The 27853-nt window shown below is 39.0% G+C and overlaps 1 protein-coding gene across 2 annotated transcripts; it reads left to right on the forward strand.

Annotated features, from left to right (window-relative positions):
• Nucleotides 1–2359: 2359 nt before the first annotated feature.
• LOC126368685 (nuclear pore complex protein Nup214-like) lies at nucleotides 2360–27802 on the forward strand. Of its 2 annotated transcripts, none has more exons than XM_050012788.1 (28): nucleotides 2360–2517; nucleotides 2707–2845; nucleotides 8149–8315; nucleotides 8542–8714; nucleotides 9021–9232; nucleotides 10168–10288; nucleotides 11046–11133; nucleotides 11621–11723; nucleotides 12397–12559; nucleotides 12956–13025; nucleotides 13818–13962; nucleotides 15030–15103; nucleotides 15810–16016; nucleotides 16928–17097; nucleotides 17743–17907; nucleotides 18355–18537; nucleotides 18872–19194; nucleotides 19469–19618; nucleotides 20226–20447; nucleotides 20734–21282; nucleotides 21495–21629; nucleotides 21892–23011; nucleotides 23267–23454; nucleotides 23719–23856; nucleotides 24981–25041; nucleotides 25574–25737; nucleotides 25937–26057; nucleotides 27477–27802. In XM_050012788.1, exons 1-28 carry the CDS (start codon nucleotides 2479–2481, stop codon nucleotides 27505–27507), a joined length of 5421 nt encoding a protein of 1806 aa, XP_049868745.1. In that variant the 5' UTR covers nucleotides 2360–2478; the 3' UTR covers nucleotides 27508–27802. The 2 variants fall into 2 exon arrangements, with proteins under 2 accessions (XP_049868745.1, XP_049868746.1); XM_050012789.1 differs by having other exon boundaries at nucleotides 25598–25737.
• The last annotated feature ends 51 nt before the right edge of the window (nucleotides 27803–27853 follow it).

Raw genomic sequence — 27853 nt, forward strand, 5'->3', positions numbered from 1 at the left:
ATTTGTTAACGATGTAACTAAGTGCTTTGTAAACTCTCAATGTTTCCTTTATGCTGACGATCTTAAAATTTTGAAGCCCATTAAATCTGATATTGACCCACAGTTATTGCAGCAGGACTTGGATAGGTTAGCGGTCTGGTGTGTTGAAAATGATATGACCTTGAACACATCTAAGTGCTTTATAATGCAGTTTACGCGTAATAAATCTCCTACAGCCAACACATACATGATTAATTCAGAGGCTTTGCTGCACGTTAAGGAATTTCGAGATCTAGGCGTTTTATTTGATAATCAACTTAAATTTAATAAACATATAGATAACATTGTTACGAAGGCTTTTAAAGTACTTGGATTTGTGATAAGAAATGCTAAAGAATTTAAATCTCACTCTACTAAAATTATACTTTTTAACTCGCTAGTTCGTCCCATTTTAGAATACTGTAGCGTTGTTTGGAATCCGCATTATGATATATACAAGAAGAGAATAGAAAGTGTACAGAGGCGTTTTATGTACCATATATCATACACGGATTTATTTGGGTCTAAGTTTGAATATATCTCTGTATTTATAATTAAATTAATGTACCTAATTAAGTCCTATATCGGATACAATAAACAATATTTTCATTTTCATTTTCATTTTCATACAGTGACTTCTTGGCTAAGAAGCTTACAAACTATCGGGATAGACTGAAACATTATGTCGTGCGGCCTCTAGCTGATAGAAGGAAGCAACTGGACCTCGTGTTCTTGCACAAACTATTTAACGGTTCTATTGATTCCCCACATCTTTTATCAAAATTTAAAATAAGTACTCCGCTGAGACTTCGTAGGAAAAAAGCCTACTCCTTCTTTGTAACTCCACCATCTAGAACGAATTTGGGTCAATATGCTACTATTTCCAGGTTGTGTAGATTGTATAATATGTTGGCCAGATATCATGATCTTGACATTACTATGCCCTTAAATGCATATAAAAATATTGCACTGGCTGCTTTTTGTTAAATTATGTCTATTTTTTATTTTTTAATATAGTTTATATCTTGTTTTTCTTGTTCACTTGATTGTGCATGCTGTGACAATTTGTAATTGAGCTAGCTCTTAATCTTTTTTTTATTATCTTTAACTTTGCATGTGCAGAGTGTAGCTTGTAAGTTGTCCATAATAAATAAATAAATAAATAAATATCTCGGGACCATAGAGTCCCGGACGGGAAGGAAGGTGTACGTGGGGCCGAAGTCAACACGTAGAGGCCCCTTAAGACCCCTTAATTTAAATGTTGTGTGACACTAATCGGCGATTATCCCTGTATGCACTATGGGAGTGCATCCAAAGACAATCCCCAGTTCGTGTAGGACTATTGCAGATTATAGGAACAAAGGGAACTGGACTATTGGGTTGAGGGTTAGTGGACCAGGATACTGGGGCTATGTGGGACTATGGCGCCTGCTCGACCAATTCAGTCGGTGACTCGCCACTCACTGGATGGACCACCTATCTAACGACGCGACTGAACTGCAAGGCAGCAACATGGTTGTGAGCAGCTCAGGGTGTCGAGAGCTGTACACCGCTATCTGCGAGGTGGTTTACCCGCCTCACCAACTCGCGACTTATGCATCTTTCACTTCCACCCTGCGAGCGTATAGCTCTAACGCCCTTCCCTGGCCAGCCAATGAAGGCAAGCCAGGGGTAAGATTCCTACGGCCTCCGCTGGGGTCCACTCCGGCCGCTCAGTAAAGGCAAGCCGGAGACGAAGGGCCTGACCGACTCTCGGGTATCTAAGTCGTCACTCACCAACAGCTCGCCACAAGCTGACCTGCGGAGACAGACTGCACAGTTAAATTCATCAGGTTCGCTGTTGAATTCACCAGAGGGCAGTTGAACTGACAGTTGAAGTATTGTAGACTGCAGCTGTATTATAGTGTTTTTGGCGTTTTGGCGGGAACGGAAACGGAATGGTTGCTTTCTTATTAAATAATCTAAATAATCAATACGAAGTGTTGTTTTGTAGTTATTGATCGCATTAAATTAGTCGGAAAACATTCGCGATACTGTTATTGTATCGGAATATTCAATAAACAAAGTGTACCCATCTATTTTCGCTTTGTGTCAAGAAGCCGCTTCATAAATCAAAAGTTTATGCGGACTTTTGAGTTAATTCGTTTGGGGTTCGGAGTAGGAGTCTGCTACGAGGAGAGGGGCTTAGATTTCATCATTCATCGTCATCATCTTTCATCATTTCATTATTCATCATCAAGAAAAGAAAATACATAATACATGGCTGTATGAGCATAGTTCCTTTTGCCTTGCCCTTCGGGGAAAACCAAAACAAAAAAAAACTTAAATGTCAGTGGAGCAAGTGATATTATTATACATAAAAACACATTTTTAATATCTTTCTCTTTAATAAATGCACTAGTTTTTATTAAATTAACGTAATAATCTACACTGTTACAATTCCAAGACTAACAAAGCACGATGGAGGTTCAATTTGGACCTAATTCTGTGGATGAACCGGTAGGTGATTTTATACTCGAATTAGAATTTAATACGCAACAACTAATGTGATCGAGCTTGTAACATATTTATATTATACGTTTGTGCACGATATACACCTCATAATGTTATGTAGAACAAACAACAAACGTCGTAAATTGTTAAGTAAATACATTTTATAGGTTAGGTTATAGAACTGTTTGTTTTCAGAATTTGCTTTATAAATTGCAAAGGAAGATAAAAGTTTTCAACACAAATAACGCGCTGAGCAATCGTGGATACAACCTAGTAGGTAGCAGCAGCAAATATGGCATTGTTTTTGTTGGAGCACCCGATGGAACTTTGTCAGGTAAATAAATCAGTTAACATCAACGTACAGTTATACAGTGTACTAGAACTACCTCTCCGTATGATAAACGACGCCTTTGCCCATAAGAGCGTATTTTTTATTTCTTGCTTGGCTTGCATTTGACCACAATCTCACCTGATGGTAAGTGACGATGTGGACTAGGGTGGATCACACTCTCCTAGCAAATGCTTATTCACATTAGCCTTGAAGACTCCTAGATTATAATGAGTTGGAAAAACAGATGATGGCAGACAGTTCCAATCCTTTGCTGCTTGCATCAAAGAGGCAAAACATTTAGTGGGGATTAGTGGTATACCACAACACATGCATAATGGGCCATCTTTGAGTCTAAATGCGGAAAACAGAGCCCACTAACTATACCACAACATAAGGATGAAATGCCCGCCTACGTCTAGTTGTAAATGGAATGGAGTGGGTGGAATTAACTTGTGAAGTTCCGGTGTATACTCACCAAAGTGTATCCTATAAAAGACCGACAGACAAGCTACCCTTCATCTAGACTTTGGAGTTGAGTCGTAAAACCTTGGGCTCCCCTACTATTATGTTTTTTTTTTTTTTTTTTTTTTTTTCTTTTATGTATCCTGCTCAACACAGCAATCTGTCATCATGGACATTTAGCTGCTTCTTTGTTTGGTTTCTCCTGTATTTGGTCTTTGTAGCGGTGAGAAATGATCCACTGATCGGTCTCACTTTTCAGCAGGAAATCTGTTTATTAAAGATGAAACACTGTTTCTCTTAAGTCTTGAGTAAACAATACTTCCGGACCCGATAAGTCAGCAGCCAGAGAGTTGACATGACGAGTTAGTTTTTTCTGGTAGTTTTGGCTACGGGTAGCGATTTCTTGCTTCACAGTTTGTAGCTTCAAATCTTGCAGGATGTATTTATTGTGGATGCATTTAGGGATGTCAAACATGGTTCTCATAGCTTTAGTCTGGAACCTTTCCAAGATATCAATATTACTGTTGCTTGCTGTTCCCCAGAGTTCAATTCCATATGTCCAAACCGGTTTCAATATGGTTTTGTATATTAGCAATTTGCTTTCGTTGGTTAACTGTGACTTTTTACCGATCAGCCAGTACATGCTTCTCAGCTTTGTGTCTAGGGTTTTTCTTTTACTCCAGATATGTTTTTGCCAAGTTAGCCTTCTGTCCAGGTGCATGCCAAGGTATTTTGCAGTATCTTCGTGTGGAATTTGTTCACCGTTTAGAGTAATTGGGGGACAGTTTCCTTTCCTTAGAGTGAAGGTGACATGTGCAGATTTGTTTTGGTTCGCTTTTATTCTCCAAATCTTTAACCACTTCTCAATATCATATACGTGCTTCTGCAGATTTGCTGAAGCAATCTCTGGGTTGGTGTGCACTGACAATATTGCAGTGTCGTCAGCATATGTAGCAATGAAAGTTTTGTCATCTGTTGGTATGTCAGCTGTGAAGATGAGGTATAGCACTGGCCCCAAAATACTCCCCTGAGGGACACCTGACTTGATTTCGTGCAAATCTGACGTGATGTTGTTAAATTTCACTTCAAAACAGCGTTGGTCCAAGTAGCTTTTCAGTAAGAAGAAGAAAGAGTGAGGTAGATACTTTTTTATCTTAAACAGGAGTCCGTTATGCCATACCCTATCGAAGGCCTGGCTGACGTCGAGGAATACCGCCGAGCAGTATTTCTTGTTTTCCAGTGTTTGGCTAATAGTATCTGTCAACCGATGTACCTGCTCAATGGTGCCATGCTGCTGCCTGAATCCAAATTGATGCCCAGGAAGGATGGTGTCTAGGTGAGGACGAATTCTGTTGAGGATAATTTTTTCAAGCAGCTTGCCAACCAAAGGCAAGAGGCTAATTGGTCTGTAGGACGAGGCTTCTTCTAAAGGTTTACCAGGTTTAAGTATCATTACAACTTGAGCAAGTTTCCACTGAAGTGGGAAGTGGGAGAGTCTTAGGCAGGCATTGAAAAGCATCACTAAGAACATTATACCCTTATATGGAAGGTTGTTTAGCAATACGGAATCCAATAGGTCATATCCTGGTGCTTTCTTTGGTGGCAGAGCTTTGATCTCTCGAATAATTTCCGTAGGACTTACAGCTTTTAGGGGTAAGCATAACTGATTCGGGGATTGCAAGTAGTCTGTTATTTCATCTTCCCTATCGCTTTCAGTGCAAGGTAACGGAGTAAAAACTTTTTCTAGGTTTTCAGCAAATTCAGTTGCTTTTTCTATCTCAGATCTAGCCCAGCTTCTGTCTTGTCTTCGCAATGGCGGGATATGAACTTTTGGTCTCTTAAGGCATTTGGTCGCGCGCCATAATGAGTAATTAGTATCCTTATGCGGGGTGAGGTAAGACAAGTGTCTTTGTAGGCAAAGGTTCTCATATTCCTTGATCATCTCCTTAAGTTCTTTTGTAGCTCTGTTAAGCCTTGTTTTGTCCATAGGGTATCTTGTTCTATGCCACTCCTTCCTTTTTTGCCGCCGATCGTTAACTTTTGTCATAATGTGCTTTGGAAATTCAGTTTGTTTTGTTTTTGCTTTTCTATTTTTATGTGCAGAAGCGGTGGCTGCCAAGTGTATTGTGCTGTTAAACATTTCGATAATGGTTTCAATGTCTTCACCTGTTTTCAATTTGATGTTTAAGTTTATATTACCCGATACTATTTCTCTATACAGGTCCCAATTAGTGTTTTTACTATGGATATAATGGGGTGACTCCAAAGGAACAGCTTGCTTGTACACATTTAAAATGACTGGAGTGTGGTCCGATGATAGATCCTCACAATTTTCAATCTTTAAGTAATTGTGGTTAAAGTTCTTCGTTATGTAGAAATCAAGCAAATCTGGTATCTTATTGCGATCCGTAGGCCAGTGTGTTGGTTCTCCATTGGAGATGCATTCCAGATTTTGGTCTACCATGGCTTTACGTAGTTGTCTGCCCCTTGGGTTAATTAATCTTGATCCCCAATATGTATGTTTGGAGTTCCAGTCTCCCCCGCAGATAAACACTGAACCTAGTTGATTAAAGAACATTTTGAATTCATTGGCGCCAATTTTGTGCCGGGGTGGGCAATAGATTGCAGTGAAAGTAGTGTCAGTGTTGTGGTGTTGTATTTTAATTGATGTTGCTTGTATTTCTTCCCTTTTGTAAGGCTCAAGCGGGTAGTGTTTGATATTATTTTTAACAATTACAGCAGTTCCGCCATGGGAGTTGCCGGAAGGGTGGTCTGTCCTATATATTGCGTAATTGTCAAATTTTACGTGTGATCGATGGGTAAGTCTTGTTTCCGATATAAGTGCAACATCGATTTTTTCTATATTCATAAACAGTTCAAATTCTTGCCGTTTGTCGGTTAGCCCATTGGCGTTCCAGGTGACGATGCGGATATTTAGTCCTTCGGTGAGGCCAGGCGGGTGATAAGTTTGATCATCTGATTCATCATGCTGTCCATCATGTCTTTCATGATTGTTTGAAATCTACTGAACATTGTGTCTAATATACTTGTGATATCATGCTGACCTATCTCCAACGTGGGAACGTTTGGTTGTGTTCCAGGCTTGTCGCTTTTGTTTTTCAGTACCTGTGCATAGCTGATTCGTGGAAGAGGCTTCTGTTTAAAGCTTTCGTTAGTGTTGGGTCTCAGGTGCGTGGTCGCTTCTGTATGATTGACTCGTTCAGGGGCAGGTTTAATTTTTAGTATCTTCTCTTTGTACTGCTTATATTTGTTGCAACCCTTGTAACTTGCTGGGTGTTTGCCTTGGCAGTTAGCGCAGGTAGCTTCTGTTTCCGGCGGTTTGGCACACGTTGTTGTTGGATGGTCGTTTCCGCATTTAACGCATCTAAAAGGTCTAAAGCATTGATTTTTTGAGTGCCCAAATCTTTGACATCTCTTACACTGCAATACCTCTTTTTTCTTGTAGGGTGCTTCGATCGTTACTTTGACATGGTTGATGTACTTTATGTTGAATATATCTTTGTTATTGGCTCGCGGCTCTAAGTCTATGTAATAGAGGGGAAGTTTTTCTTTTGTTGTTCGATGCAAAACGTTAACTATTTGACGTACTTCATGTCCATTTGTTTGAAGGTCTTCTTTGATCATTGTAGTATTTTCAGAGGCGTGCAGGCCTCTAATCACTACTCTGTAGGCCCTTTCGCTCTTCAATTTGTAGGTGTAGTGGTTGATGTTATTTTCCATGAGATTATCTCTTATTGTTTTGTAAGTATCGACGTCTGCTGGCATTATCTTTATAATGTGTCCGGATTTCAGTGTAGTCATGGAGTACTTGTTCATTTCAATAATTTTGTTTAACAAATCTCTAAGGGGTGTTATATCCACAATACCAGTTACAAAAATCGGTTCAGGCTTCGGTACGTATTCTTTCTGTTCATTTGCAATTACAGGATCTTCGTCGCTGAGGATGTCAAATGTGTTTTGTACAGGAACTGTGTAATTGATACGTTTCGTGGATGTTTGTTTATTTTGACCTTCAGTTGGGCTATCATGCCTTTTGCGTTTATTATTAGGTACCTTATCTTGCTGCCATTGGTGATTTGAGAGTGCTACTTTCTGTTTTCCGGAAGAGTCCCTTTGACTTGTCAGGGAGATTCCTAAATTGTTGGTCTGCATGTGGCTTGGTTGGGTATCTTCTGGAACTGATATTTCACAAGATGGCGGTTCGATGTTATTTTTATTTTCACTAAGTGAAGCTGATCGCTGTCTGGTAAATAGTCCCGGATGGAACACTTGTTGGGTGAGCGTTTTCGGGTTACGGTTTGTTTCCATTTGTCTGGCTGTTACAATTTTGGTAGTATTTATAATTTAAGTTATGGCAACACTTTTCCAGATGTCACATGTCATCTTGACTTCGTTAAAATGTGATAACAAATGAGGGTAATTAAAAATTTGTGTGACGCGAGGCGAAATTAGCGTATTTGATTTCACTGTTTTGTAATCACTTTTCCATGTTTATATGGGCAAATAACAATATCACAGCTTAATCAGATGTTATAGTCCACTATTATGATGGTTTTAGTTAGTTTATCACTGTTTTTCACTTGGAATCACAAATAACTTGCAGCAACAGATTTGTGCGTAATGACGTTTGACAGCCGAAAAAAAAAGCTAACCTACTATTATGTAATGAAAAATGTTTTGATTTGCATCTGATATACATATTGGTAATATATAAATAACAATTGAATTCAATACGACTTCAATGAAGGTAATATTATGCTTTTCCTCGATATTTACTCAATATAAAGTATTACTAATATGTATAATATTGAATATACTTTCAGTGTATCAACTGAAGGAATTGATTGACAAGGATTGTGACCCTAAACACTTCCCAGTGAAATTACTTGAGAAACCAACGCACATTGCTGTTAGTTGTGACCAGGAGTTACTTGCCACCACAGGGGGGCAGCTTCTGTGTATTTATAAAGTAGCAGATTTCCAGAATGTGGTAAGATTCACAGTATACTTACATAATAATATAAACTTATATGTTGCAGTCCTATACTATATTAACTTTTGATTTATGTTATTCTTTCACAAGCCCGAGTACTCAAACATTTGTTCTCTAAAGCTTTTTTTTTTTTGACATGACTTATTGTAGATTTTTCATTAACTACTTGGTCACAAGTTCTCTTATGAGAATATATATTTTTTTAATTTTCTTTCATTCACAGAATGTATCTCCATCTGTGACTATCAAATTGGATGTGAACCCGTCAACATTTGTTTCGGCGCTGCAATGGAACCCGTGCATTCCTGATAACATTGCTATTGCGTTTTTTGATGGCACCCTCCTTGTTAGTACTGTGACATCTTCTCAAGTTAAAAAAGTGCAGGCTAAAGCAAGGTAACAATATTTTTTCTGGGTCATTTGCCTTTGTTTGCAACTTGTCAGTAAGTTATGGAGAGAAATAACTAATTAGAGAAAATCATAACTTATTATTTCATAATAGATTTAGAATAATTTACTAGTCTATCTGTGTTTGTACACATATAAACTAATAATACCTACCTACACTTTCAATACATACTGTACAAAATATCTATGATTTGTTTATGTGGCAACAAAAAGCTATATAATATACAGTCTGTATTTGTTGCTGTTATATTATTGTCACCCTATCTCAAGCAAAAACATTTTATTTCTTTGCAGATGTATCTGTTGGAGTCCAAAAGGCAAACAGCTTGTGACAGGCAACAGCGATGGCTCTCTCTGCCAGTTCAAACCGGATCTGACCTTGGCCAAGACAGTGCCTGCTCCGAACTTGTTCGAAGGAGCCCCAGTCGAAGCTTTGGCTATTTACTGGATATCTACCTTCCAGTTTGCTGTTGTATTCCGGGATGCTTCAAGTGCTAGTCGTCCATGTTAGTATTATTCTACTTCTTACACTTTGCAGAGACTGAGTGCAGAAGAAAATGTCTCCCATGTAATTCGGAAATGCGTGGGAGTGACAGCAAAACACATACAAATCCTGAATAAAAATGGAAGCCTGTGGAAACCCCAGGAGGCTTTTGAGCTTCTGGAAAGAGTTAGGTTGAGTTGCATAGTTACCAATAGCACGCATAATGGACCACCTTCTTCTATCGTGTGAGTTTTTGAGGTGGATGACCAACCTCATCAACCATGGTGTCAAGGTTATTATGGAGCCGCCAAAGTCCCCCGACGTGACTCAAGTAACGACTATGTACTTACATCAGTAAGTGGTATCCGGGGCCAATAGCTTAACAACCTCCATATAGACCACCTTAGAGTTTAAATGCGGAAAACTGAGCCCACTAACATAACATATTCTACTTCTTACACTATCCATCTATTACTTTCTCCCTGTAAATTATAATATGAAAGTGCAGATCAATATTAAGAAATGAGCTTCCTGTAGTGTCTAGTGACACTCGACGGTATTTACTCCATGTTAGTTCGCCGCATTCTCGACAATCCCGAATCCCGTGCTGGTTTTTATCACAATGGCAAGTAACTGTTCCGAAGTATATGACAAAAATAACGGTTTATGTCGAAAATACATTCGATTTCTTGCTATAACATACCACTATATGTGATGTTTTCTGTATACATGATAATAGCCCTCATCATCATTAATTTAAGAGTCAGGCTCTAGTCGGTGCAACATCCTCTTGCTTAGGGAAAAATAGAGCAGTGGTTTCCCTCTTACCTTCTGCCCCGCAGTACTCTGTGTGACGCGAGTGGGATGCCACCCAGAGTAGTCTATTTCAAAGACGTACTAGGATAACAGCCCTAAACTATCATAAATTATCTTAATCATAAAATGTATTTCTTACAGCTGTAACCATCGTCAACACTCCAAAAGCTGGGCAGCCATCTTGTCTGAACTTTGAAGATATTTGCTACAGCATGGGATCGAATAGACCCTGGTATTATTATCTTCAAGGAATACCTCAATGGTAAGTTTATATTTCTTTAATGTACATCGCGAAAAAATCGCGGATATCCCGGTAGTCGCGTGTACCAAGGACCTTAGTTAAGCTCGCGTCACGTCGCGTCGTTTCGCGTTTACATAGCATGCTAGGCCTGCAGAATGTCATTTTTCAACATGGCGCTTACGTGGGTTTCACTATAACGCGACGATGTTGAGTAACAAATATTAGATAAGATCGTTGGTGAAGAGACATTATTTTCGAGCATTATCAACCATGTTACTCTCTTAGTAGGGGGTTTACGTATCTAAAGGTGGCTCTCGTAACTACTGAGGAAATAAAAGCTTGTACGAAGCTGAAATAAATAATAATATCTTTCCAATTTTCTCCAAATTAAAAAGAGGTCGTAGAGGACGCTTTATCAGATTTGAACGCGTGTTACAAGTTTTACGCAACTACAATAAGATTAAAAAAAAAATGTTTTTTGTCATAGAAAAAGATCGACACAACATTGGGTACTACAGCTAGGACACACAAATGCTACAGAAGTATAACCCTGCTACCTGAACTAGGAGACCTGTATCTCAGGAAGCAGTGTTCAGCAATTACATCTTTTATAACGTCGGTTTAGGCAAACAAATAAACATGCATTTTGTATGTTAATTGTGTTTGTGTGTATGTGTATATATTAGTGTGTGTGTGTTTGTGTGTAACTGTGTGAGTGCTTGCGTTAGCCCTACTAAGTAGCATCAATGCGGAAATAATGTCTACCGTATCTTCACAGGAATTTGATCTTTGCGTCATCATCAAACAGCATGGAAATTGCAACACTGGGATCGGCAGATGGTGCCAACTGGGTGCAATGGTGTCAGGTATGTATATTTTTATAGATAGACAGTAAAAAATATATTTTTGATTCTCACTTTCTGATTCTACGATTCAAAAACGCAAATGTTTGTTTTGTATACCGATTCCTCTACTTATATTGTATTACAATTACTCTTAAATATTAATAAAAATATCTTAACAAATATAATGCAGTGGGGCTAAAAAGACCAATTTAAAAGCAATATTGCAATTTAACACTTGCACATATATGTATAAAATGTCAAATAAAAATATTGCTTTTTAGATGAATTACTTTTTAATTACTTTAAGCCCCTAGTAAGAGTGTTTACGTGAATCATTCCTTATAATTTTCGTTCTGCCCATCATCATGTTCCTAGTCCATTATCTCGTTTCCCACAGGGTCCGCTTACCTAACCTGAAGATTTGACAGGTCCGGTTCCGGGGCCGGTAATTTTCGTTCTGCCCATATAACAGTGAATGTTGACGTCACAATGTGTTAAATTTATACAGTCAGACGAAGCGCGGCCAGAGCTGCCGCTAACGGACAAGAAACAGGAGAACTACCCTGTGGGAGTGTGTATCGACATTTGTGGCATACATCAGCTACCTTGGGGTATGTTTTACTTATCAATCTTACTATACTAACTTGTATTTTGACTTACGTTTCCTTCACAGTTTAAAGCCTTCATACACCAAGGCTGAGTTTTTTATGAAACGGCCAAGACTCACCCATATTTTTATATGACTGTACGCATGCAAAGAAACTCGAATGTTACAACAACACCCCATCCATGGAATGTTAGCAAATGAATATTTTCAATACTGCATTACTGCACCTTTAAACAAATACTTCGATATTATTACATAAGTATAATTTTCTAATGGAAGCTACAAGTTATATGAAAACTAGCGCATACCAATTTTTGGCTTTCCACCTTGAAAATTGCAGAATGCTCGATACAAATTTCCACCCCCCCATTTTAGGGAAGTGGGTGGTCATAAAGAGACAAAAGGTAGCTTATGTCACTCTCCATCCCATCTACTATCTCCACTTATTAAATCACGCAATTCATCGCTCTGTTTTGTCGTGAAAGACGGATAAACGAACAGACACATACACACTTTCCCATTTATAATATTAGTATGGATGTTAGTATTCATTTTTGTTACAATTCACCCTACGTTACACCAGTGTAACCACGAGGAAGATTAACCTACCTTGCTGTAAGTTGTTTGCATGCATTAATGGCGTCGTGAAGTAATAAATATTTCTTTTGCATATTCAGGGGAGAACGAGACCCTACCCCACATGCCTCTTCTCCACGTGGTGTCTCAGACAGGGTTGCTCACGATATTCAACGTGATCAACCTGAAGAAGGATGCAGTACAAGTGTGCTTACCTCCACAACAGCAGCAACCTATAGCCTTGCCTGGCGCTGCTTTGACTGGGTAAGGGCATACGTTTTTATTGTTTGTGTGTTTATTGTCTTGCTAAACCATTACATCAGGCGTAAAGTAAACGAAGAACATCTATATTATAGTACGAAAAAGTACTATAATAGACTAGTAGTATAACTAATCAAATCAGTTGCTTTTTACTATAAGTCAAAACACGAAATTACTATGGAATTTGTTTAAAAAAACACACACATGTCACACACAAATATCGGACTTATTAATACGGTTTTCTTGTTTAAAATTCATATAAATAAGTTAAATACAAAAAAGGAAATGTTTTTCATTAGTTTCAGATCTGTCAGAATTTCATATTTTATCTTGAACCTGGTACACGACCCAATTAGAGTTTACGGGCGTGAGTTTATGTGTGTATGTTTATTTTTCCAGCGCTATACCTGATGACGTGCCAGCTCAAATAACCATTCCGGCGCCTGCGCCAGTTGTCGCAGCTCCTAAGGTACGGTTACTAAAAGTTTTAGGTCGTCTAGACTTTTTCGCCTGGTCGTTGGCATGTCACATATTTATGTAACTTGCCACATTCAATTAATGATTCGATAATCTACATAGGCAGTTGTAAAATTTTCTATCTCATCGTCCGAAATATTTTAAAGATATTTATTAATTTATTGCTTAGTCCAGTTATACCTGCATATTGTCAACAGTGTTACAGTACCGTTTGTCATCCAAACAAAATTACTCGCCTGTCTCATCGCCTGCGACACGAGTTGCGAACCGCGTGAGGGGCGAATCATATCAAATTCGACCAATAGCCGTCTGACATTTATCCACGAAACAAATACCCTCGTAATAGTGAAAGCTCTCGATATAAATCGACTCGCGCGGCCCGCAACCCGTGTCGCCTGTGTATGAAAAGTAAAGATAAAAATCCTTACGGTCTTACAAATAAAAATTCTATCTTTGTAATAAGGAGATAATTTAAAAAATCCGAGAAGAAACCAACAAATCACCAAATAAAAAAAAACATACGGTCGAATTGAGAACCTCCTCCTTTTTTGAAGTCGGTAAAAATCACATCTGTCAATGTCAGTCAGTTTTAAGTTATTCCGAATTGGAACTAGGGTAAGGTTGGTTTAGCGATAGTATGAGACGTTACACGAAGGTATAAGTTATTCCCTAGTTTATTTGTAGATTGTGCTTATTCTTAGGTTATGATCCGTATAAAAAGTTACACCAGGTTTATTGGTAAGGCAGTAATTGTTTCGGATAGTTTGTAAAATTTGTCTTCTAGCCTCAAATACAACCTGCACCTCAAGCCGCTCCAACGCCTCAGCCCGCGCCATCAGCGTTCAATGCCAGTGGGCAGTTCCCTTCGATGACTCCAAGTCAAGCTAAGCCTTTTGGCCTGCCCTCACAACCTGCTCCGAGTATTGCAGGTATTTTTATGATAATAATAATTATTAATGGCATTTATGCATTCATTGTAGGGAGGCCTGTGCATGTAAGTTATGGTGTTTATTCATTCATGTTTACATAATACTCGTGTGAGTAAACTTGACACCTCCCTGGAATGCAACATAGAGATATTCCTTGGATGCAACTCTTTTCCCGTTTCCCCTCAAGGTGCTCCATATTTGCTTTATAAGAAGTTGTGAACCGTGTTCCATCCCGAAGCAAAGTACAAACTATACAGGGTGTTAGTGACATCATAACGAATACTGAGGGGGGTGATTCAGACCATGATTCTGAGTTAATATCAAGTGGAATTTTCCGTCGCAAAATTCATGATTTTTTATTAGTTTTATTTATTTATTTTCAATTTTATACTTTTGCGATGGAAAATTCCACTTGGTATTAACCCAGGATAATGAGCTGAATCATCCCTCTCAGTATTCGTTACGATGTCACTTACACCCCATACAAGTACATACAGTAGCCATACAAGTAGGTATGGGTGTTAGTGACACCGTAACCAATACTGATGGGGATGGTTCAGACCATGATTCTGAGTTGATATCAAGTGGAATTTCCTATAGGAAAATTCATGAATTTTTTTGTGTCGTTTTAAATTATTTTCAGTTCTATACTTTTGCGACGGAAAATTCCAAATGATTTCAACTCAGAATCATGGCCTGAATAATCCCTCGAAGTTTTCGTTACGATGTCACTAACACCTTGTATACGACTTAATTAATTATCATAGTGAACGAGTGCCCTCTACACCGGTTCCCAGGTAGCATAGCCGAGCTGCATTGTGTGACGGATGCGGCAGAGACTTGGTTAGGGGAGTTTAAGCTGGATATATGATCCACGCAGGATATTTTATTTTTGTCTGCCATACGCAATAATAATAAATTATCAGGGCGAAGTTTCAAGATGTCTCACACGAGTATTATGTAAGCATGGATGGACAAACACTATAACATACATCGGATTACGGTCTTGAGTTATGTACGTCTGTTTGTCTGTTTACTATGCTACTACTACTTTATAAACATTACAGCACCCACTCCGCAACTTCCGCCTAAACCAGAAGTGAAACCTGTGGCACCTGCGGTCCAAACACAACCTCCACCGGTAAATATATCTCCATCATTTTCTAGAACTAATCTATAGCTTGACCGCGAGCGCTGTACTGCGCCTTGGATGGCGACAGACATACGGGGAAGGGAAAGGAAAAGCGTAATGCTCATGATAAACAGAGATGGACTGATTGTAGTGGGCTGCGCAGCTGCCGGACAAGCGTGGTATAGCACAAGCGTTCACACTATACACCCAAACTGTTATTCTGTTGTGATAGGTATTTACTTCTTACCTTTTCAAACCCTTTAGTCAACTTTTGAAAGATTCTACGTTTGACAGGTGCTACGTTTGACAGATTCTACATTTGACAGATTCGACTTAATTCACTACTGTTCTTACTTGCTCTTGTTGATGGAAATTTAAATAAGTTCCATTTTTTTTTGTGCCATTTATGACAGTGACTAATGTGCCGGACAACACGCTTGAGGGTGCCCAGTTGGGCGCGAACCTCGGTTCAGGGTTAGTTCCAGAAGGAGGTAGTATTTGCTATTGCTAATATCTTACTTCACAGACAGGACTCCTTTGAAATAGATCACTATGGGCGCCATCCCACTCGCGTCAGACAGAGTACTGCGGGGCGGATGCCAAGAGGGAAACCACTGCCTTAATTTTCCCTCAAAAAGTAGCACGGAGATTTCTACACCGACAAGAGCGTGGCTCTTCAATGAATGATGATGAATATCTTACTTACATATTTCAGCTACCACAAAAAACCCAAGCCGTACTGACGCCTAAACCCCAGCCGTCGCAGGCTTCAGAAATAAACGCGGCGCTCAAAGCGGAGCAGGAGAAGATGAACAAAATGAAGGCCGACCAGGAACTCAAGAGCATGCTCGTCAAAGAGGTCAATGACTTCCAGATGGAACTGTATAAGTTTGTTTGTAAGACCCGGGAGGTGCAGAATAAGGTTAGTAGACAGTTGGTGAAGACAAAACCCATAGATAACAGCTTTTAATTCAAATAGCAGGGATTATGTAAAGACTGTATACTTTCTGAGGTAAATAGTATCCGGAACCGACTGCTTAACGTGCCTTCCGAAGCACGGACCATCTTATTTCGGACAATCAGATCTTTTCATATCGTGTGGGTTCTGAGGTGGATTACCAACCTCATCAACGCTGGCGTCAGTGTTACTATTGAGCCACCAAAGGCCCCTGACATGACTCACGTAACGACTACGTACTTACATCAGTAAGTAATAATCGGGACCAACGGCTTAACGTGCCAATCAGATCGTTCACAATCAGATGATCAACCTGGAATGTCCTATCGAAACTAGGGATCACAAAAATATTTTTGTGTTATGTCCCCACTGGGAATCAAACCTGGTAACTCCAGATTGGGAAACCAGTAGGCCATGTAGGTGGCAAATCTTTCTTAACTTTAGGTCCACTTCAAAACCATGAGCTTCTCATCGCATGCCTTTAAGGTTCATCATCTCTTTTGCATTATCCCGTTTTTCACAGGGTCCGCGAACCTAAACTGAAGATTTGACCTGAAGTACGGTTTTTTACAGAAGCGACTGCCTGTCTGACCTTCCAACCCGCGAAAGGAAAACCAGCCCAATACAGGTTAGGTCACATACCTTCGAAAATGTATTTCTTGGTAATGTGGGTTTCCTCACGATGTTTTCCTTTACCGCTGAGCACATTTATGATCCAAACATGAATTCGAAAACAAATTCGACAATCATTGGTTTAGGCCTGTGATGGATTCGAACATGCGACCTCAAAGTGAGAGGCAAGCGTTCTACCTACTGGGCCGGGCGGCTCAATCGCATGCCTTTAAGGTTTATCATAATATTTCTGTCTCTTTCAGCTCCAACAAGACTTAAACTCAATAGACGCTAACTTTAACTTCCAATCGCTAAACACGGAAGCTTTGAAGAAAGAATGTTCTTTAGACGAGCTACGAGGAGCCATAGTGCAGCTGAAGTTAGAGTTGGTTCGCGCATGCGCTGTAGTTGCCGAGGCTCGGACACACGCGGAGTAAGTGAAACCACTTCGATTACTTTTTTCTTTCTTACTGTTTTTCTTATGTATAGCCACAGTCATAAAGAAGTTATAGGACAGATATGGTAGACATCGTAAATTCCTAGCACCATCACAAATCTACTCGGGTTTAACGATGCTTGTTAATACATGTATATTTTTGGTATAAAAGCTGTAAGCTCCCCAAACAAAATAAAATAAAAGTATGAAATAGAAAAAACTTATAAGCCCGACGTCATCGTGTTGAAATGAAATCAGTCCCTTAATTGGTTTTTACATCATGCACGGCAGGACTAAGCAGGACTGACTCCACATTTATCAAACGCACGCCGGTTAAGAATAGATCGTACTGAACTTTTTCTAAGGACATCTACAATTTTGAATATGTACGTCCTTCTAGGACTTCCTTTGCCAGTCCTACCACCAAATTTCGCTTTATATACTTAAAGTCACTTAATGTTTAAATACATACATACATAAACTCACGCCCGTAATCCCTAGTGGGGTGGGCAGAGCCACAAGTAATCAAAGACAACTTGCAGCCACTGTAATGTTTAAATCTACCGATATATATGACCGGAGAGTATATGCATCGTTAGAATTGTTTTCTTGTTACTTACAATCTACTCCCACCACCTCCAGAGCGAAAGATCTCCACCAATGGACACAGGCGGACCCGCTGACCACCAAACGCGTGGCCTCTGTGAAGAACCTCGCTTACTACGTACAAACTCAGCTGGAACAAGCACATAAGGCGCTCGACTACAAGTGGAACGAAATGGCCGCTAGAGACCCGCAGTTTAACAAGTAAGTTGGATATTTTATAACTCAAACAAAAGTATATATTCAGTTAGTATTTATTTATTAGGTTTGCCAACAGACAAAAACAACTTTTACATGTAACTTAACCTATACAGGGTGTTAGTGACATCGTAACGAATACTGATGGAGATGATTCAGACCATGACGACGGAAAATTCCACTTGATATTAGCTGAGAATAATGAGCTGAATCATCCCCCTCAATATTTACCTATTATTGTACTTCCTATATGTGCTATAAAGTATTTGCGCTTGATGTACGTTTATTTGGTACGGAAAATGGTGTACCGCCAACGGTATACGCGTAAGAGTTTATCCTATATTTGCCTCATCTTCAATGCATCCAACATCTCTTATTCGTTTTAATACGATCACCAATCTTAATAGAAATAACAAAACTATGTCTATCCTTGTCTTTCACCGTCTCTTTCAGACCAGGCCAGCGTATGATCCGTCCTATCCTAGACGACGTTTACCAACCGCTGGTGAGGCAGCAAGAGATATTGAGTAGACAACAAGCAGTACTGAGAACTCTGCGCAACACGCTTAAAGAGTGTGACACTGCGCCCATGTTCAAGTCCACTTCGCTGCTTAGAAACACACCTTTTAGGAACAAGTGAGTGTTCACAATTAACATACAGTCTCATGTACAGAAACGATTAGTATTAAATAATAGGAATAGTTCGTGCTCATCTTGAAACATATAGTAAGGTATAACCAAAAGGTGTTCTTCCAATGAACTGCCAGCCCTATCGCTTATGAAACTTTAGGATAAATTTACTACAGCCATTTTTGATATTTCCCTCTTTTATGTAGTTTATTGTGATCCCGTTAGATCCGATCGACTACAAGATCCGTAAATTGAAATTTGCGTACTCCATTTAGTAGTCTTCGTGTAAAGCACCGACCAGGTTATTGAATCTAAATATTATAACCTTACTGATTCACAGGGACCCACTCTCTAAACTGACAAAGAACATCCTTAACATGAGCGTAGAACCTCAAAACAATAAAACTAAAGACTCGCTTCTGACTCCACATAAACTGGACGCACTTAGGGATATATTATCCAACCACAAGCCAACGAAAATTAAACCTGTTAGTGTGGAGTTACGGCAGCATTTGGCTCAAATGAGGATTAGTTATGAGAAAAGCGTGAAAGATAAGCCTAGTCCGGAAGTCTATACTCAGCAAATTCCAGTGAAAATGGAACCTGCGCAACAACGCAATGAAGCGACTAAAGCAAGCCTGTTTGAAGGGGCTAAGCCGATCCGTGAGTACTATGATTTTGTTACAATGCTAAAAAACCAATATCTTAAAAAGTACAAGGATTGCCTTTAGTAGAGTTATTGTGCTAAAATTTGACCAAAGTTGTTGTACATAGAATGGTTTTCAAATAAATAGTACGAGAAATATAACATCAACACTATCTCTCACTCTTTATGCTTACGCTTTCAACGCAAAACAAATTTTTAATAAATCATGTTCTTAATAATTTGAAATGGATGTCTTAAATGAGCTTACTGAAATGCTATATCCAATTTCAGAGTCAACCAATGTACCTATTAAACAAGAGATGCCAAAGCCAGCACCACAAATGAATATGCCCATAAATATTCCATCTTTTACCCCTGTAAGCAACGTGAAACCATCAATGCCTGGCGTGCAGAATGTCGCCAGAACCTTGTTTACTGAAGGTAAGTCTATCTTCTATACTTATCAATTTTAGCAATAACTTCTGATAATGATTCTTAGCAATGAATCTGTGTTTTTCTTTTTTGTGACTATTGTGTGTGTTTGTATTCTACTGTTTTGTTTTTTGTTCGTTCAAGTCAATAAGTAGTGGATTTTTAAGTTTGACGAGCCCCTTTAACTATTCTAATATAATATTTAACATATTTTTCTATTTCGTCTTGTACGGTCACGAGTACTAGTATGTATACACTTTGAAACCATGTCACATCAAGTTTTTGACAAATTAAACCGTAAGTCTTATTAAATGACAAATATGATAGGTGCGACAGGGTTCTAAAGTGGGTACATGGTATTGCTCATGACTGTACAGTCGCAACCTTGTCACAAGAAAATACTTTTTATTCTATAGTGACGTGCTTGCCAGATCAGAGTGCAGTTCGCACAATTGACAAAATATCTTTATAGACTAGGTCGTAAGGTTTCAACTTGTGTTTATTGGTGATCTAAATCGACCCAAAGTTATTTAAAACGTATCTCGTTTTCGTTTGTTCCTGGTTAACTAATTATAACAAGTATGTCGCTACCAGTAACTAACCCTTTTCTCCACAGACTCAAACAAGACGCATTCTCCACCACAAACGGCCCAACAGCAGCCAATAAAACCACAAACGTTTGGCTTCGCTCCACCAACGTCGACCAATATAACCGCATCTGTGCACACTCGTAGCATTCTCAAAGACATGCTACAGAATAAACAAGCGAACATCGAAGCTAAGAACGATGCTAATACTTTTATGGGACAGAAAATATGTTCGCCCAGTGCTTTTGCTTGTTAGTATGTTTTGATTTTTGGTTGATATTTTTTTTATTTGGTTTTTGCATGCATAGTAAATAAGCAAGTAAATAAAATTCCATATTTCATACTCATCATACTCGTTTAATAATGAGGCCTAGTGTCTCTAAGCGCTAAAAATGATAGCTAATAGTTTGATTCTTAAGTTTCAGCGTTATAAACGTAAAAAATAATCCCAAGTATAAATCATAACCAAAAGACATTATGATTATCCAAGCTATTTTTAAATTTATTATTGTAAAGCACATATTTGTATTTTTTCAGTCTCAACAGTACAATCAGCGACTCCTCAAGCGCCTACCGCATCGTTCACTTCCAAACCAATTTCAGACATAAATAACATGTTCAGCAAATTTACACCCCAAGCATTCTCTTCTGAATCTAAACCTCAAGTTGCCATCAAAACACAATCTGAAGAAACCGGCGAAACTGTCCCAACAGAAGTACCTAAAGTAGCAGAAACTAAAAAGCAAGAAGATAAACCACAACCGTCAATGTTTCAAATGAAAACATCTACACCACTGACTTCTAGTACACAAAACGTGCCAGATATTATAAAAGCTAACACCCAAACTACAACGAAATCTGAAAAACCCATTCCTAAAGCTGAAAAACTACCTGAGAAGTCTAAAGAAAATCTTCCGGAAAAGGCTATCGAAAATGTGACCCCAACAGTGCCAAAAAATGGTGAAAGTGAAAAGAATGAAAACGTACTAAAATCTTTAAATTTGGGAAATAAGCCCTCTACACCTCTATTTGGATCATCAACTGGACTAACAAGTCCTACTCAAACAAGAGCTAGTCCAGCCCCAAGTAAGTAGATACCATCTTTCCTAATAAAATCAACTAAACTTATTTAAATTCAAAATAATCTCTATATTTTTACTACGAACTTGTTTCCAATGCAGTTCTTGCGAAATTATCATCCTTTGAAAAGTTTTTAATACTTTTTAAAATGACTATATCTACTTTTTTGATAGGTGAAAGGCTAAAAGTTTGTGTCCAAAATCTTAATTTGTTTTTAGGTGAGACCCCCAAAGCAGTAGAAGTGAAACCTGTAAGCCAGCCTGAAAATCTTAAAATAGAGAAATCAGAAACGCCACCCGCAAGTTCCGCAGCCTCATCGTTATTTGCTGCTGCTAATGCCGCTTCACCGACTGGTGAGCCTCTTTTCTTATTTCTTGTACTTGCACGGTATTTAGATTACAAACAGCTATTACATAATTAATTTAGTACCACCAAATACTACTACCTTTTCAGGCATACATACAGATTTTTTAAATAATGACAAATAATGTCATTTCAATAATATAAATTCTGTTATATTTGTAGATAGAAATCTACAAGCCAGAGTTTTATGCGAAATTTATTGAGCTTACAATCTGAATACTAATATAAAAATGTGTCTGTTGATTGTTTCAGCCGCAAAACCGCAACAATTATTCGGGTCCTCTACTTCAACCTCATCCGCGGCGTCAATATTTGCTAAAGCCGCTTCCACGCCACCAACAACACCAACGGATAGTCCTGCGTCTAAAGAGCCTTCATCACCCGCTACGACAACGTCCGTTTCCGCCGCTTCTTTATTCGGCACTGCTGCTGCATCCCAAGCATTCGCAAAACCGTCGCAATCTGGATCAATATTCTCATCGACCTCGACGCCTTCGAGCGTTTTTGGTTCAACACAAGGCTCTATATTCGGCACTACTTCTACGACAACCCAAAGCACATCTGTCTTTGGAACATCAACTGCTCAGTCAGCTTTTAGCAGTTCAGAGTCTAAACCTTCAGTTTTTAGCACCCCTTCGCCATCTTCTCCGTCATCGGTGTTTGGATCTGCAGCAACAACAGCACAATCCGTTTTTGGGTCATCTTCCGCTTCCGTATTTGCTGCGACAACTACTAAATCTTCTTCAGTATTCGGATCCCCGTCAGTATTTGGAACGACGACGACAACAGCTCCCGTTTTCGGAACCACCACGGGTCAGACTGTCTTTGGAACGGCCACGACAACAACTGCTCAAAGCGTATTCGGTGTGACGACAACGACGACTCAATCTATGTTCGGTTCAGCAAGTTCTCCAAGTATATTTGGCTCGGCTGCCGCAGTAAGCACGCCATCTTCCGTATTCGGAAGCTCAGCCAGTACGCCGCAAAGTGTATTTGGAACAGCACAAGCAGCTACAACACAAGCTTCTGGTTCGATATTTGGAGGTACAGCAACAACGCAGTCTTCTATCTTCGGATCTAGCAGTCCGACTACACAAGCGTCAGTATTCGGAGCGACATCTCAGGCATCAGTTTTCGGGTCGCCTACTGCAGTAACACAAGCTTCAGTATTTGGTACTGCCACAGCTACTACGCAAGCTTCTGTCTTCGGCAGTCCAACTCAAACAACCCAGGCATCCGTATTTGGAAGTCAGCCTACAACAACGGCTGGGGGATCGCTATTTGGAGGGACAGATAACTTGTTTGCAGCAGCAAGTATATCCACCACGAGTGCAGCGTCGCCAACTACTGGCGGAAGCATATTTGGTGGAGGGTAAGGATTAATTATTCTTTTTTTTGTGTTCTTTGTATAAGGAAATTAAAGAAATAAAGTAGGGCACAGAGGATGCCTAGGGTCAACAGTGGGTATTAAACATTTTTTATATAATCGGAATGTGTACGTAAGGATTAAGATATAACAAAAGGCTTTAATAATATTCCACCACTTTAAAATTTGTATTAAATACAGTTTCTTAAACATCCTTTTGAAAAAGAAACTCAAATAATTGATCTTAATTGTACATAACAGATCTTCAGGCTCAGTATTCGGCGGAGGTAGCCCGAACGTGTTCGGTGGTAAAACGTCATTCAGTCAGAGCAACCCCCAAGCAGCGTCTATATTCGGCGGAGGAACCGCCTTTGGACAGAAGCCTTCAACTAACTTCTGGGCTGGCGGTAACGCCAATAGCGGGAATACGTTCGGATCTTCAGGTTTTGGTGAGTAACCCACATTTTTTGGCCAAGTTTTTGCATCGTGGTTTAAGTAAATGTAAAGTCCTAACTTCATTTGACCATCAGAATCATATTCCAAGCTTACATAAACTCACGCCTATTTCCCATCGGGGTTAGCAGAGATTAGGGGTTTCCATCAGCTTCGATGTGGACATATTTTTATTTTTCCTCCAAATTTACCAATAGACTGACTCGATTATGTTGAATAGTCGCGGTGGATAATACGATCTCCGTTATTTGGAATGCTAGGCCAACAAACAACAACGCAAGCATCGTCGATCTTCGGCGGCACCACAGGCGGTAGTTTCAGCTCTCCGTCAGGAGGCCAACCGTTTGGAAGTCCACAACAGTCTTCTGTATTTGGCTCGCCTCAACAGCAACAACCTTGTAAGTATTACTTTTGTGCTTTTAATAATAATAATGAGCTGCTCACAACCATGTTGGTCGGCTACATAGGTGGCCCATCCAGTGTGTGGCGAGCCACTGCCTGCTCATTGTATCCTTGTTATTAACATTGGTCGAGCAGGCGCACTAGTCCCCCATAGCCCCAGTATCCCGGTTCACTAACTCCCACCCCAATAGCCCAATTCCCTTTGTTCTCATAATCTGCAATAGTCCTACACAAACCGGGGATAGTCTTTGGGTGTACTCCCATAGTGCATACAGGTATAATCGCCGGTTGGTGTGACGTCACATTTAAATTAAATTGTCTTGAGGGGGCTCTACGTGTTGGCTTCGGCCCCACGCACGTCTTCCAAACGTCCGGGACTCCATAGTCCCGAGATATGGAAACGACATACATTAATAATAATAAAACACTTTTTTTACACAAATTTACAAGATATTTACAGGATAAACTTATACTTTTTTACGTACTTAGTGATCATGTTATTCGCAAGATATCGAAAATGAGGTAGACCCCGAAAGAGACGGACTGACAAACTCTATGTCTACCGTACTGGTGGAAATTCGCTGACTACTGAAAGGTATTGGCCAGAACGCATGACGATATTGGCCAGATTCCTGCACACATCTCCTAATTTTATTTTAAGTTATACTTGACATTTTCTTATTCGCCGAAAAGGAGAGGGACGGATGATTGACAACTGTGAATTTTAAAATGAATGAATAACCCGGGCGAATAAAATAGGTATCTCGTGCATATGCAACCCATTTGACGTGTGCTGAAAACTTAATTCTGTCGGGTTTTTGGCCAATATAAAATTTTAAATTAAATTTCTTTTTATATTTCTGCCCGTCGATTACCCTTCTCTTTTTCAGCGGATAAAAAAATGACAGGTATAACTTAAAATAAAATTAGAATAGTACTATTAGCTAATAGATAAAATCATTATTCTGGTTCCTGGTAAATCAGATTAGGATCAAGATTCCAATATAATTTGTTTTTTCTGAAGATAGTGCATATATTATACGCGTGGGTCACTGTCACCGTGTCTTTTTTTTTTATTTAATTACACATTAAAGCTGAAATTCCACATGTTTCTTTACAGCATCTGCATTCGGAGGGTCTCCTGTATTTGGCAGTAAGCCTGCTTTTGGACAACCTGCTGCGTAAGTTTAAATATTTGAAACCTTCGTTTGTTTATTTATTTTACTAGCTTCAGTCCGCGGCTTGGCTTGCTTTGAATTTGGCGTAACACGGTTCTCCTTTCGTAATGTATCAATTTTCAGATTCCTACTTTGAAAACTGCGAAAAGTCCCATATAAAATTTCATCCCCTGTTTGATAGGGTTGGGAGCCGATTATTGTTAGTCACAAATAGTCCGTATACCAATTTCTAGCTTTCTACCTTGAAAATTGCGGAATGCTCCATACAAACTTCCACCATCCATTTTAGGGAAGTGAGGGATTAGAAAGGGACAAAAGTAGGCTATGTCACGCTCCATCCCTTTAACTATAACGTCGTTCCGTATTGCCGTGAAAGACGGACAAACAAACAGACAGACACACATGCACTTTCCCATTTATAATATTAGTATGGATTCCTTATCTTAAACACCTAATAGTGCAATACCTATTGATTTTGTTTATTGCTCGGTGTTTTCAACAAACATTCGAAGTGCCAATTTCTCATTCACTTTAACTCTCCGACTGGCGGCGGTTTCAGTGGCTTCGGCGGATTCAACAAGAGCCCTAGTTCTGGCTTCGGTGGCGCCGCTTCCTTCGGTGGCGCTCCTGCCTTCGGAGCTCCGGCCTTCGGTGGTACTTCGCCCAGCAAAGTGTTCGGAGGCACTGCTCCGGCGCCAAGTATGTATAATTCCATTAGATTTTAAGAATATCATAAATCGTATATTTAGTTTTCAATTTGTGAATTTATTGGTAACTTTTTTCTTATCGGAGTTATTAAACACACACACTTTTTTTTACATTTGGACAGTTTTTTATTAGGATGCTGATTATAAATGCCTCTCGCGCCGAAAAATTATTATTATATTTGTGTGTTTAGATTTCGCAGCAACACAGTCAAACGCAACATTCGAATCGCTGGCAACACAGAACACACTAACGTTTGGCAACCTGGCACAACAGTCTACCACACCGAGCCCGCCTGCACCTAGCTTCAACGCGTAAGCATTTATTTTTAGCATTTATTCGAAGTTATTCAAATCTAGCAACTTTAAACATATAGTCTGACTTCGAGCGCTGTACTGCGCCTTGGATAACCTCGCAAAATCACAAGTTCAAATAACACAAACACTTTGAGAGAGAAAGAGAGAGGGTGTGCTCTCCACAGACAGAGACAGATAAAGTGGAGCGTGCAGCTATCGACAGGCGCATTATAGCGCAAATGGTCAGACTATAGCTACAAATAGGATAGTTATCAACTATCAGAATTAAGTTTTTCTTTATAGTTCGGAAATAGACATAAATGGATAGCTGAATGTAAAAACTATATTTAATTTTTTAAAGATTTTTTCGGGCAGATGTCGGATAGGCCAAGCTCACCACTGAAAATTAAAATATGTACATTATAATATAAAAAAACTATTAAAACGATAATACATTTTTTGATGTTTTATGCCGCTTTGAAAGGTGTTATGGCTCAAGGGAAGAAACGGTGTAAGACATGAAATTGATATCTAGACATATTTTACTTAATTTATTCCACTACGACTGGTGGAGGGTTCAAAGCCAATTTGTTAAGGTGTCATATGGCGTCTTACTTGGCTAAATAAAACCTGATAGTCGCCATAAGACGTATCAACTATGATTATCACGACGCTAAGCAAGAATCCTTTTATAACCACTCAGGACAAGGAGTAGAGGAAATCTTGCTAGTTACCGCGTCACTTCCCGCCGTGATATAATCCTTTTACAAGATAACGGATTATATAAAGACAATACTATACACAAAGATTGATGTCAATTTCTACGGCCCGAACTTAATTTTAGTTTTTTAGTTACACAGTTCAGTTGGTAAATTTTGACAGTTCTCCATAGTGTCCAGCTAAAATTGCTATATAATGTTGAGCAACGTGGAGTGAATCCCGTCTGAAGGATAAGTTACGAAAAAGAAAAGCAGCCATCAGTTGTAAAAAGGTAGTTTTGATTGAAATTAAGTTTATCTAACTTTCCTTCTTTCCGATCTTAAGGGAATAAATACGTAGAACACTATGATTTTGCAGTTAATCGCTGCGCAAAGGGTTATAGTGTAAAAATATAGCCAAAACAATATGTTTACTCAAACAGTATAGGGAACTGTCAAAATTTAAGAACACTCAACAGTAGCGACACCTCACAGAAGAAATAGGTAGTGTTTATCCTCATTAGGTTGACATCATAAGTCTAACGGATCCTATACCATACATAATATATTATAATTATATTTCCTACCTATTTATTTTCAAATTAACAGCTATCAATCATCCGTCCCTTTCCTTTTCGGCGGATTGCTTAAAATAGAATAAAGTGTCTGCAGGAATCAGCACAAATGAAAACATCTGTCTACCATTACCGAAATGAAAAAAATATGTTTTCTCTGATAGGTCACCGTCTTTCACCGGTTGGCGTGGCTGATGATTGTATTATAAGGAACGAGCATTGAAGAAACAGTGTCAATGAAACGAACGTTTTCCAGTTATATTTACCATTTACCTATATCGTATAGTTCTCAAGATATAATCAAGTCTTTTGAAACTAACAAATATATTGTACAGTACCACTTTGAAATCAGATTTTGTAGTAAAACCTGTATTCGATATGTTTTTTTCTGTAATTCTAACATATGTAACGTGTAATTCTGGCATTTGTCCGTGTAATCTAAATAATAAGGTAATTTGTAGCAAATAAAACAATGACTTTTGTATTTAAATCTTGTTTATTTTTCTCTATGGCAATTTGCACTGCTTAACTTATAATTACT

This window comes from Pectinophora gossypiella, chromosome 8 (genome assembly GCF_024362695.1).
Source record: "Pectinophora gossypiella chromosome 8, ilPecGoss1.1, whole genome shotgun sequence".
NCBI lineage: Eukaryota > Metazoa > Arthropoda > Insecta > Lepidoptera > Gelechiidae > Pectinophora > Pectinophora gossypiella.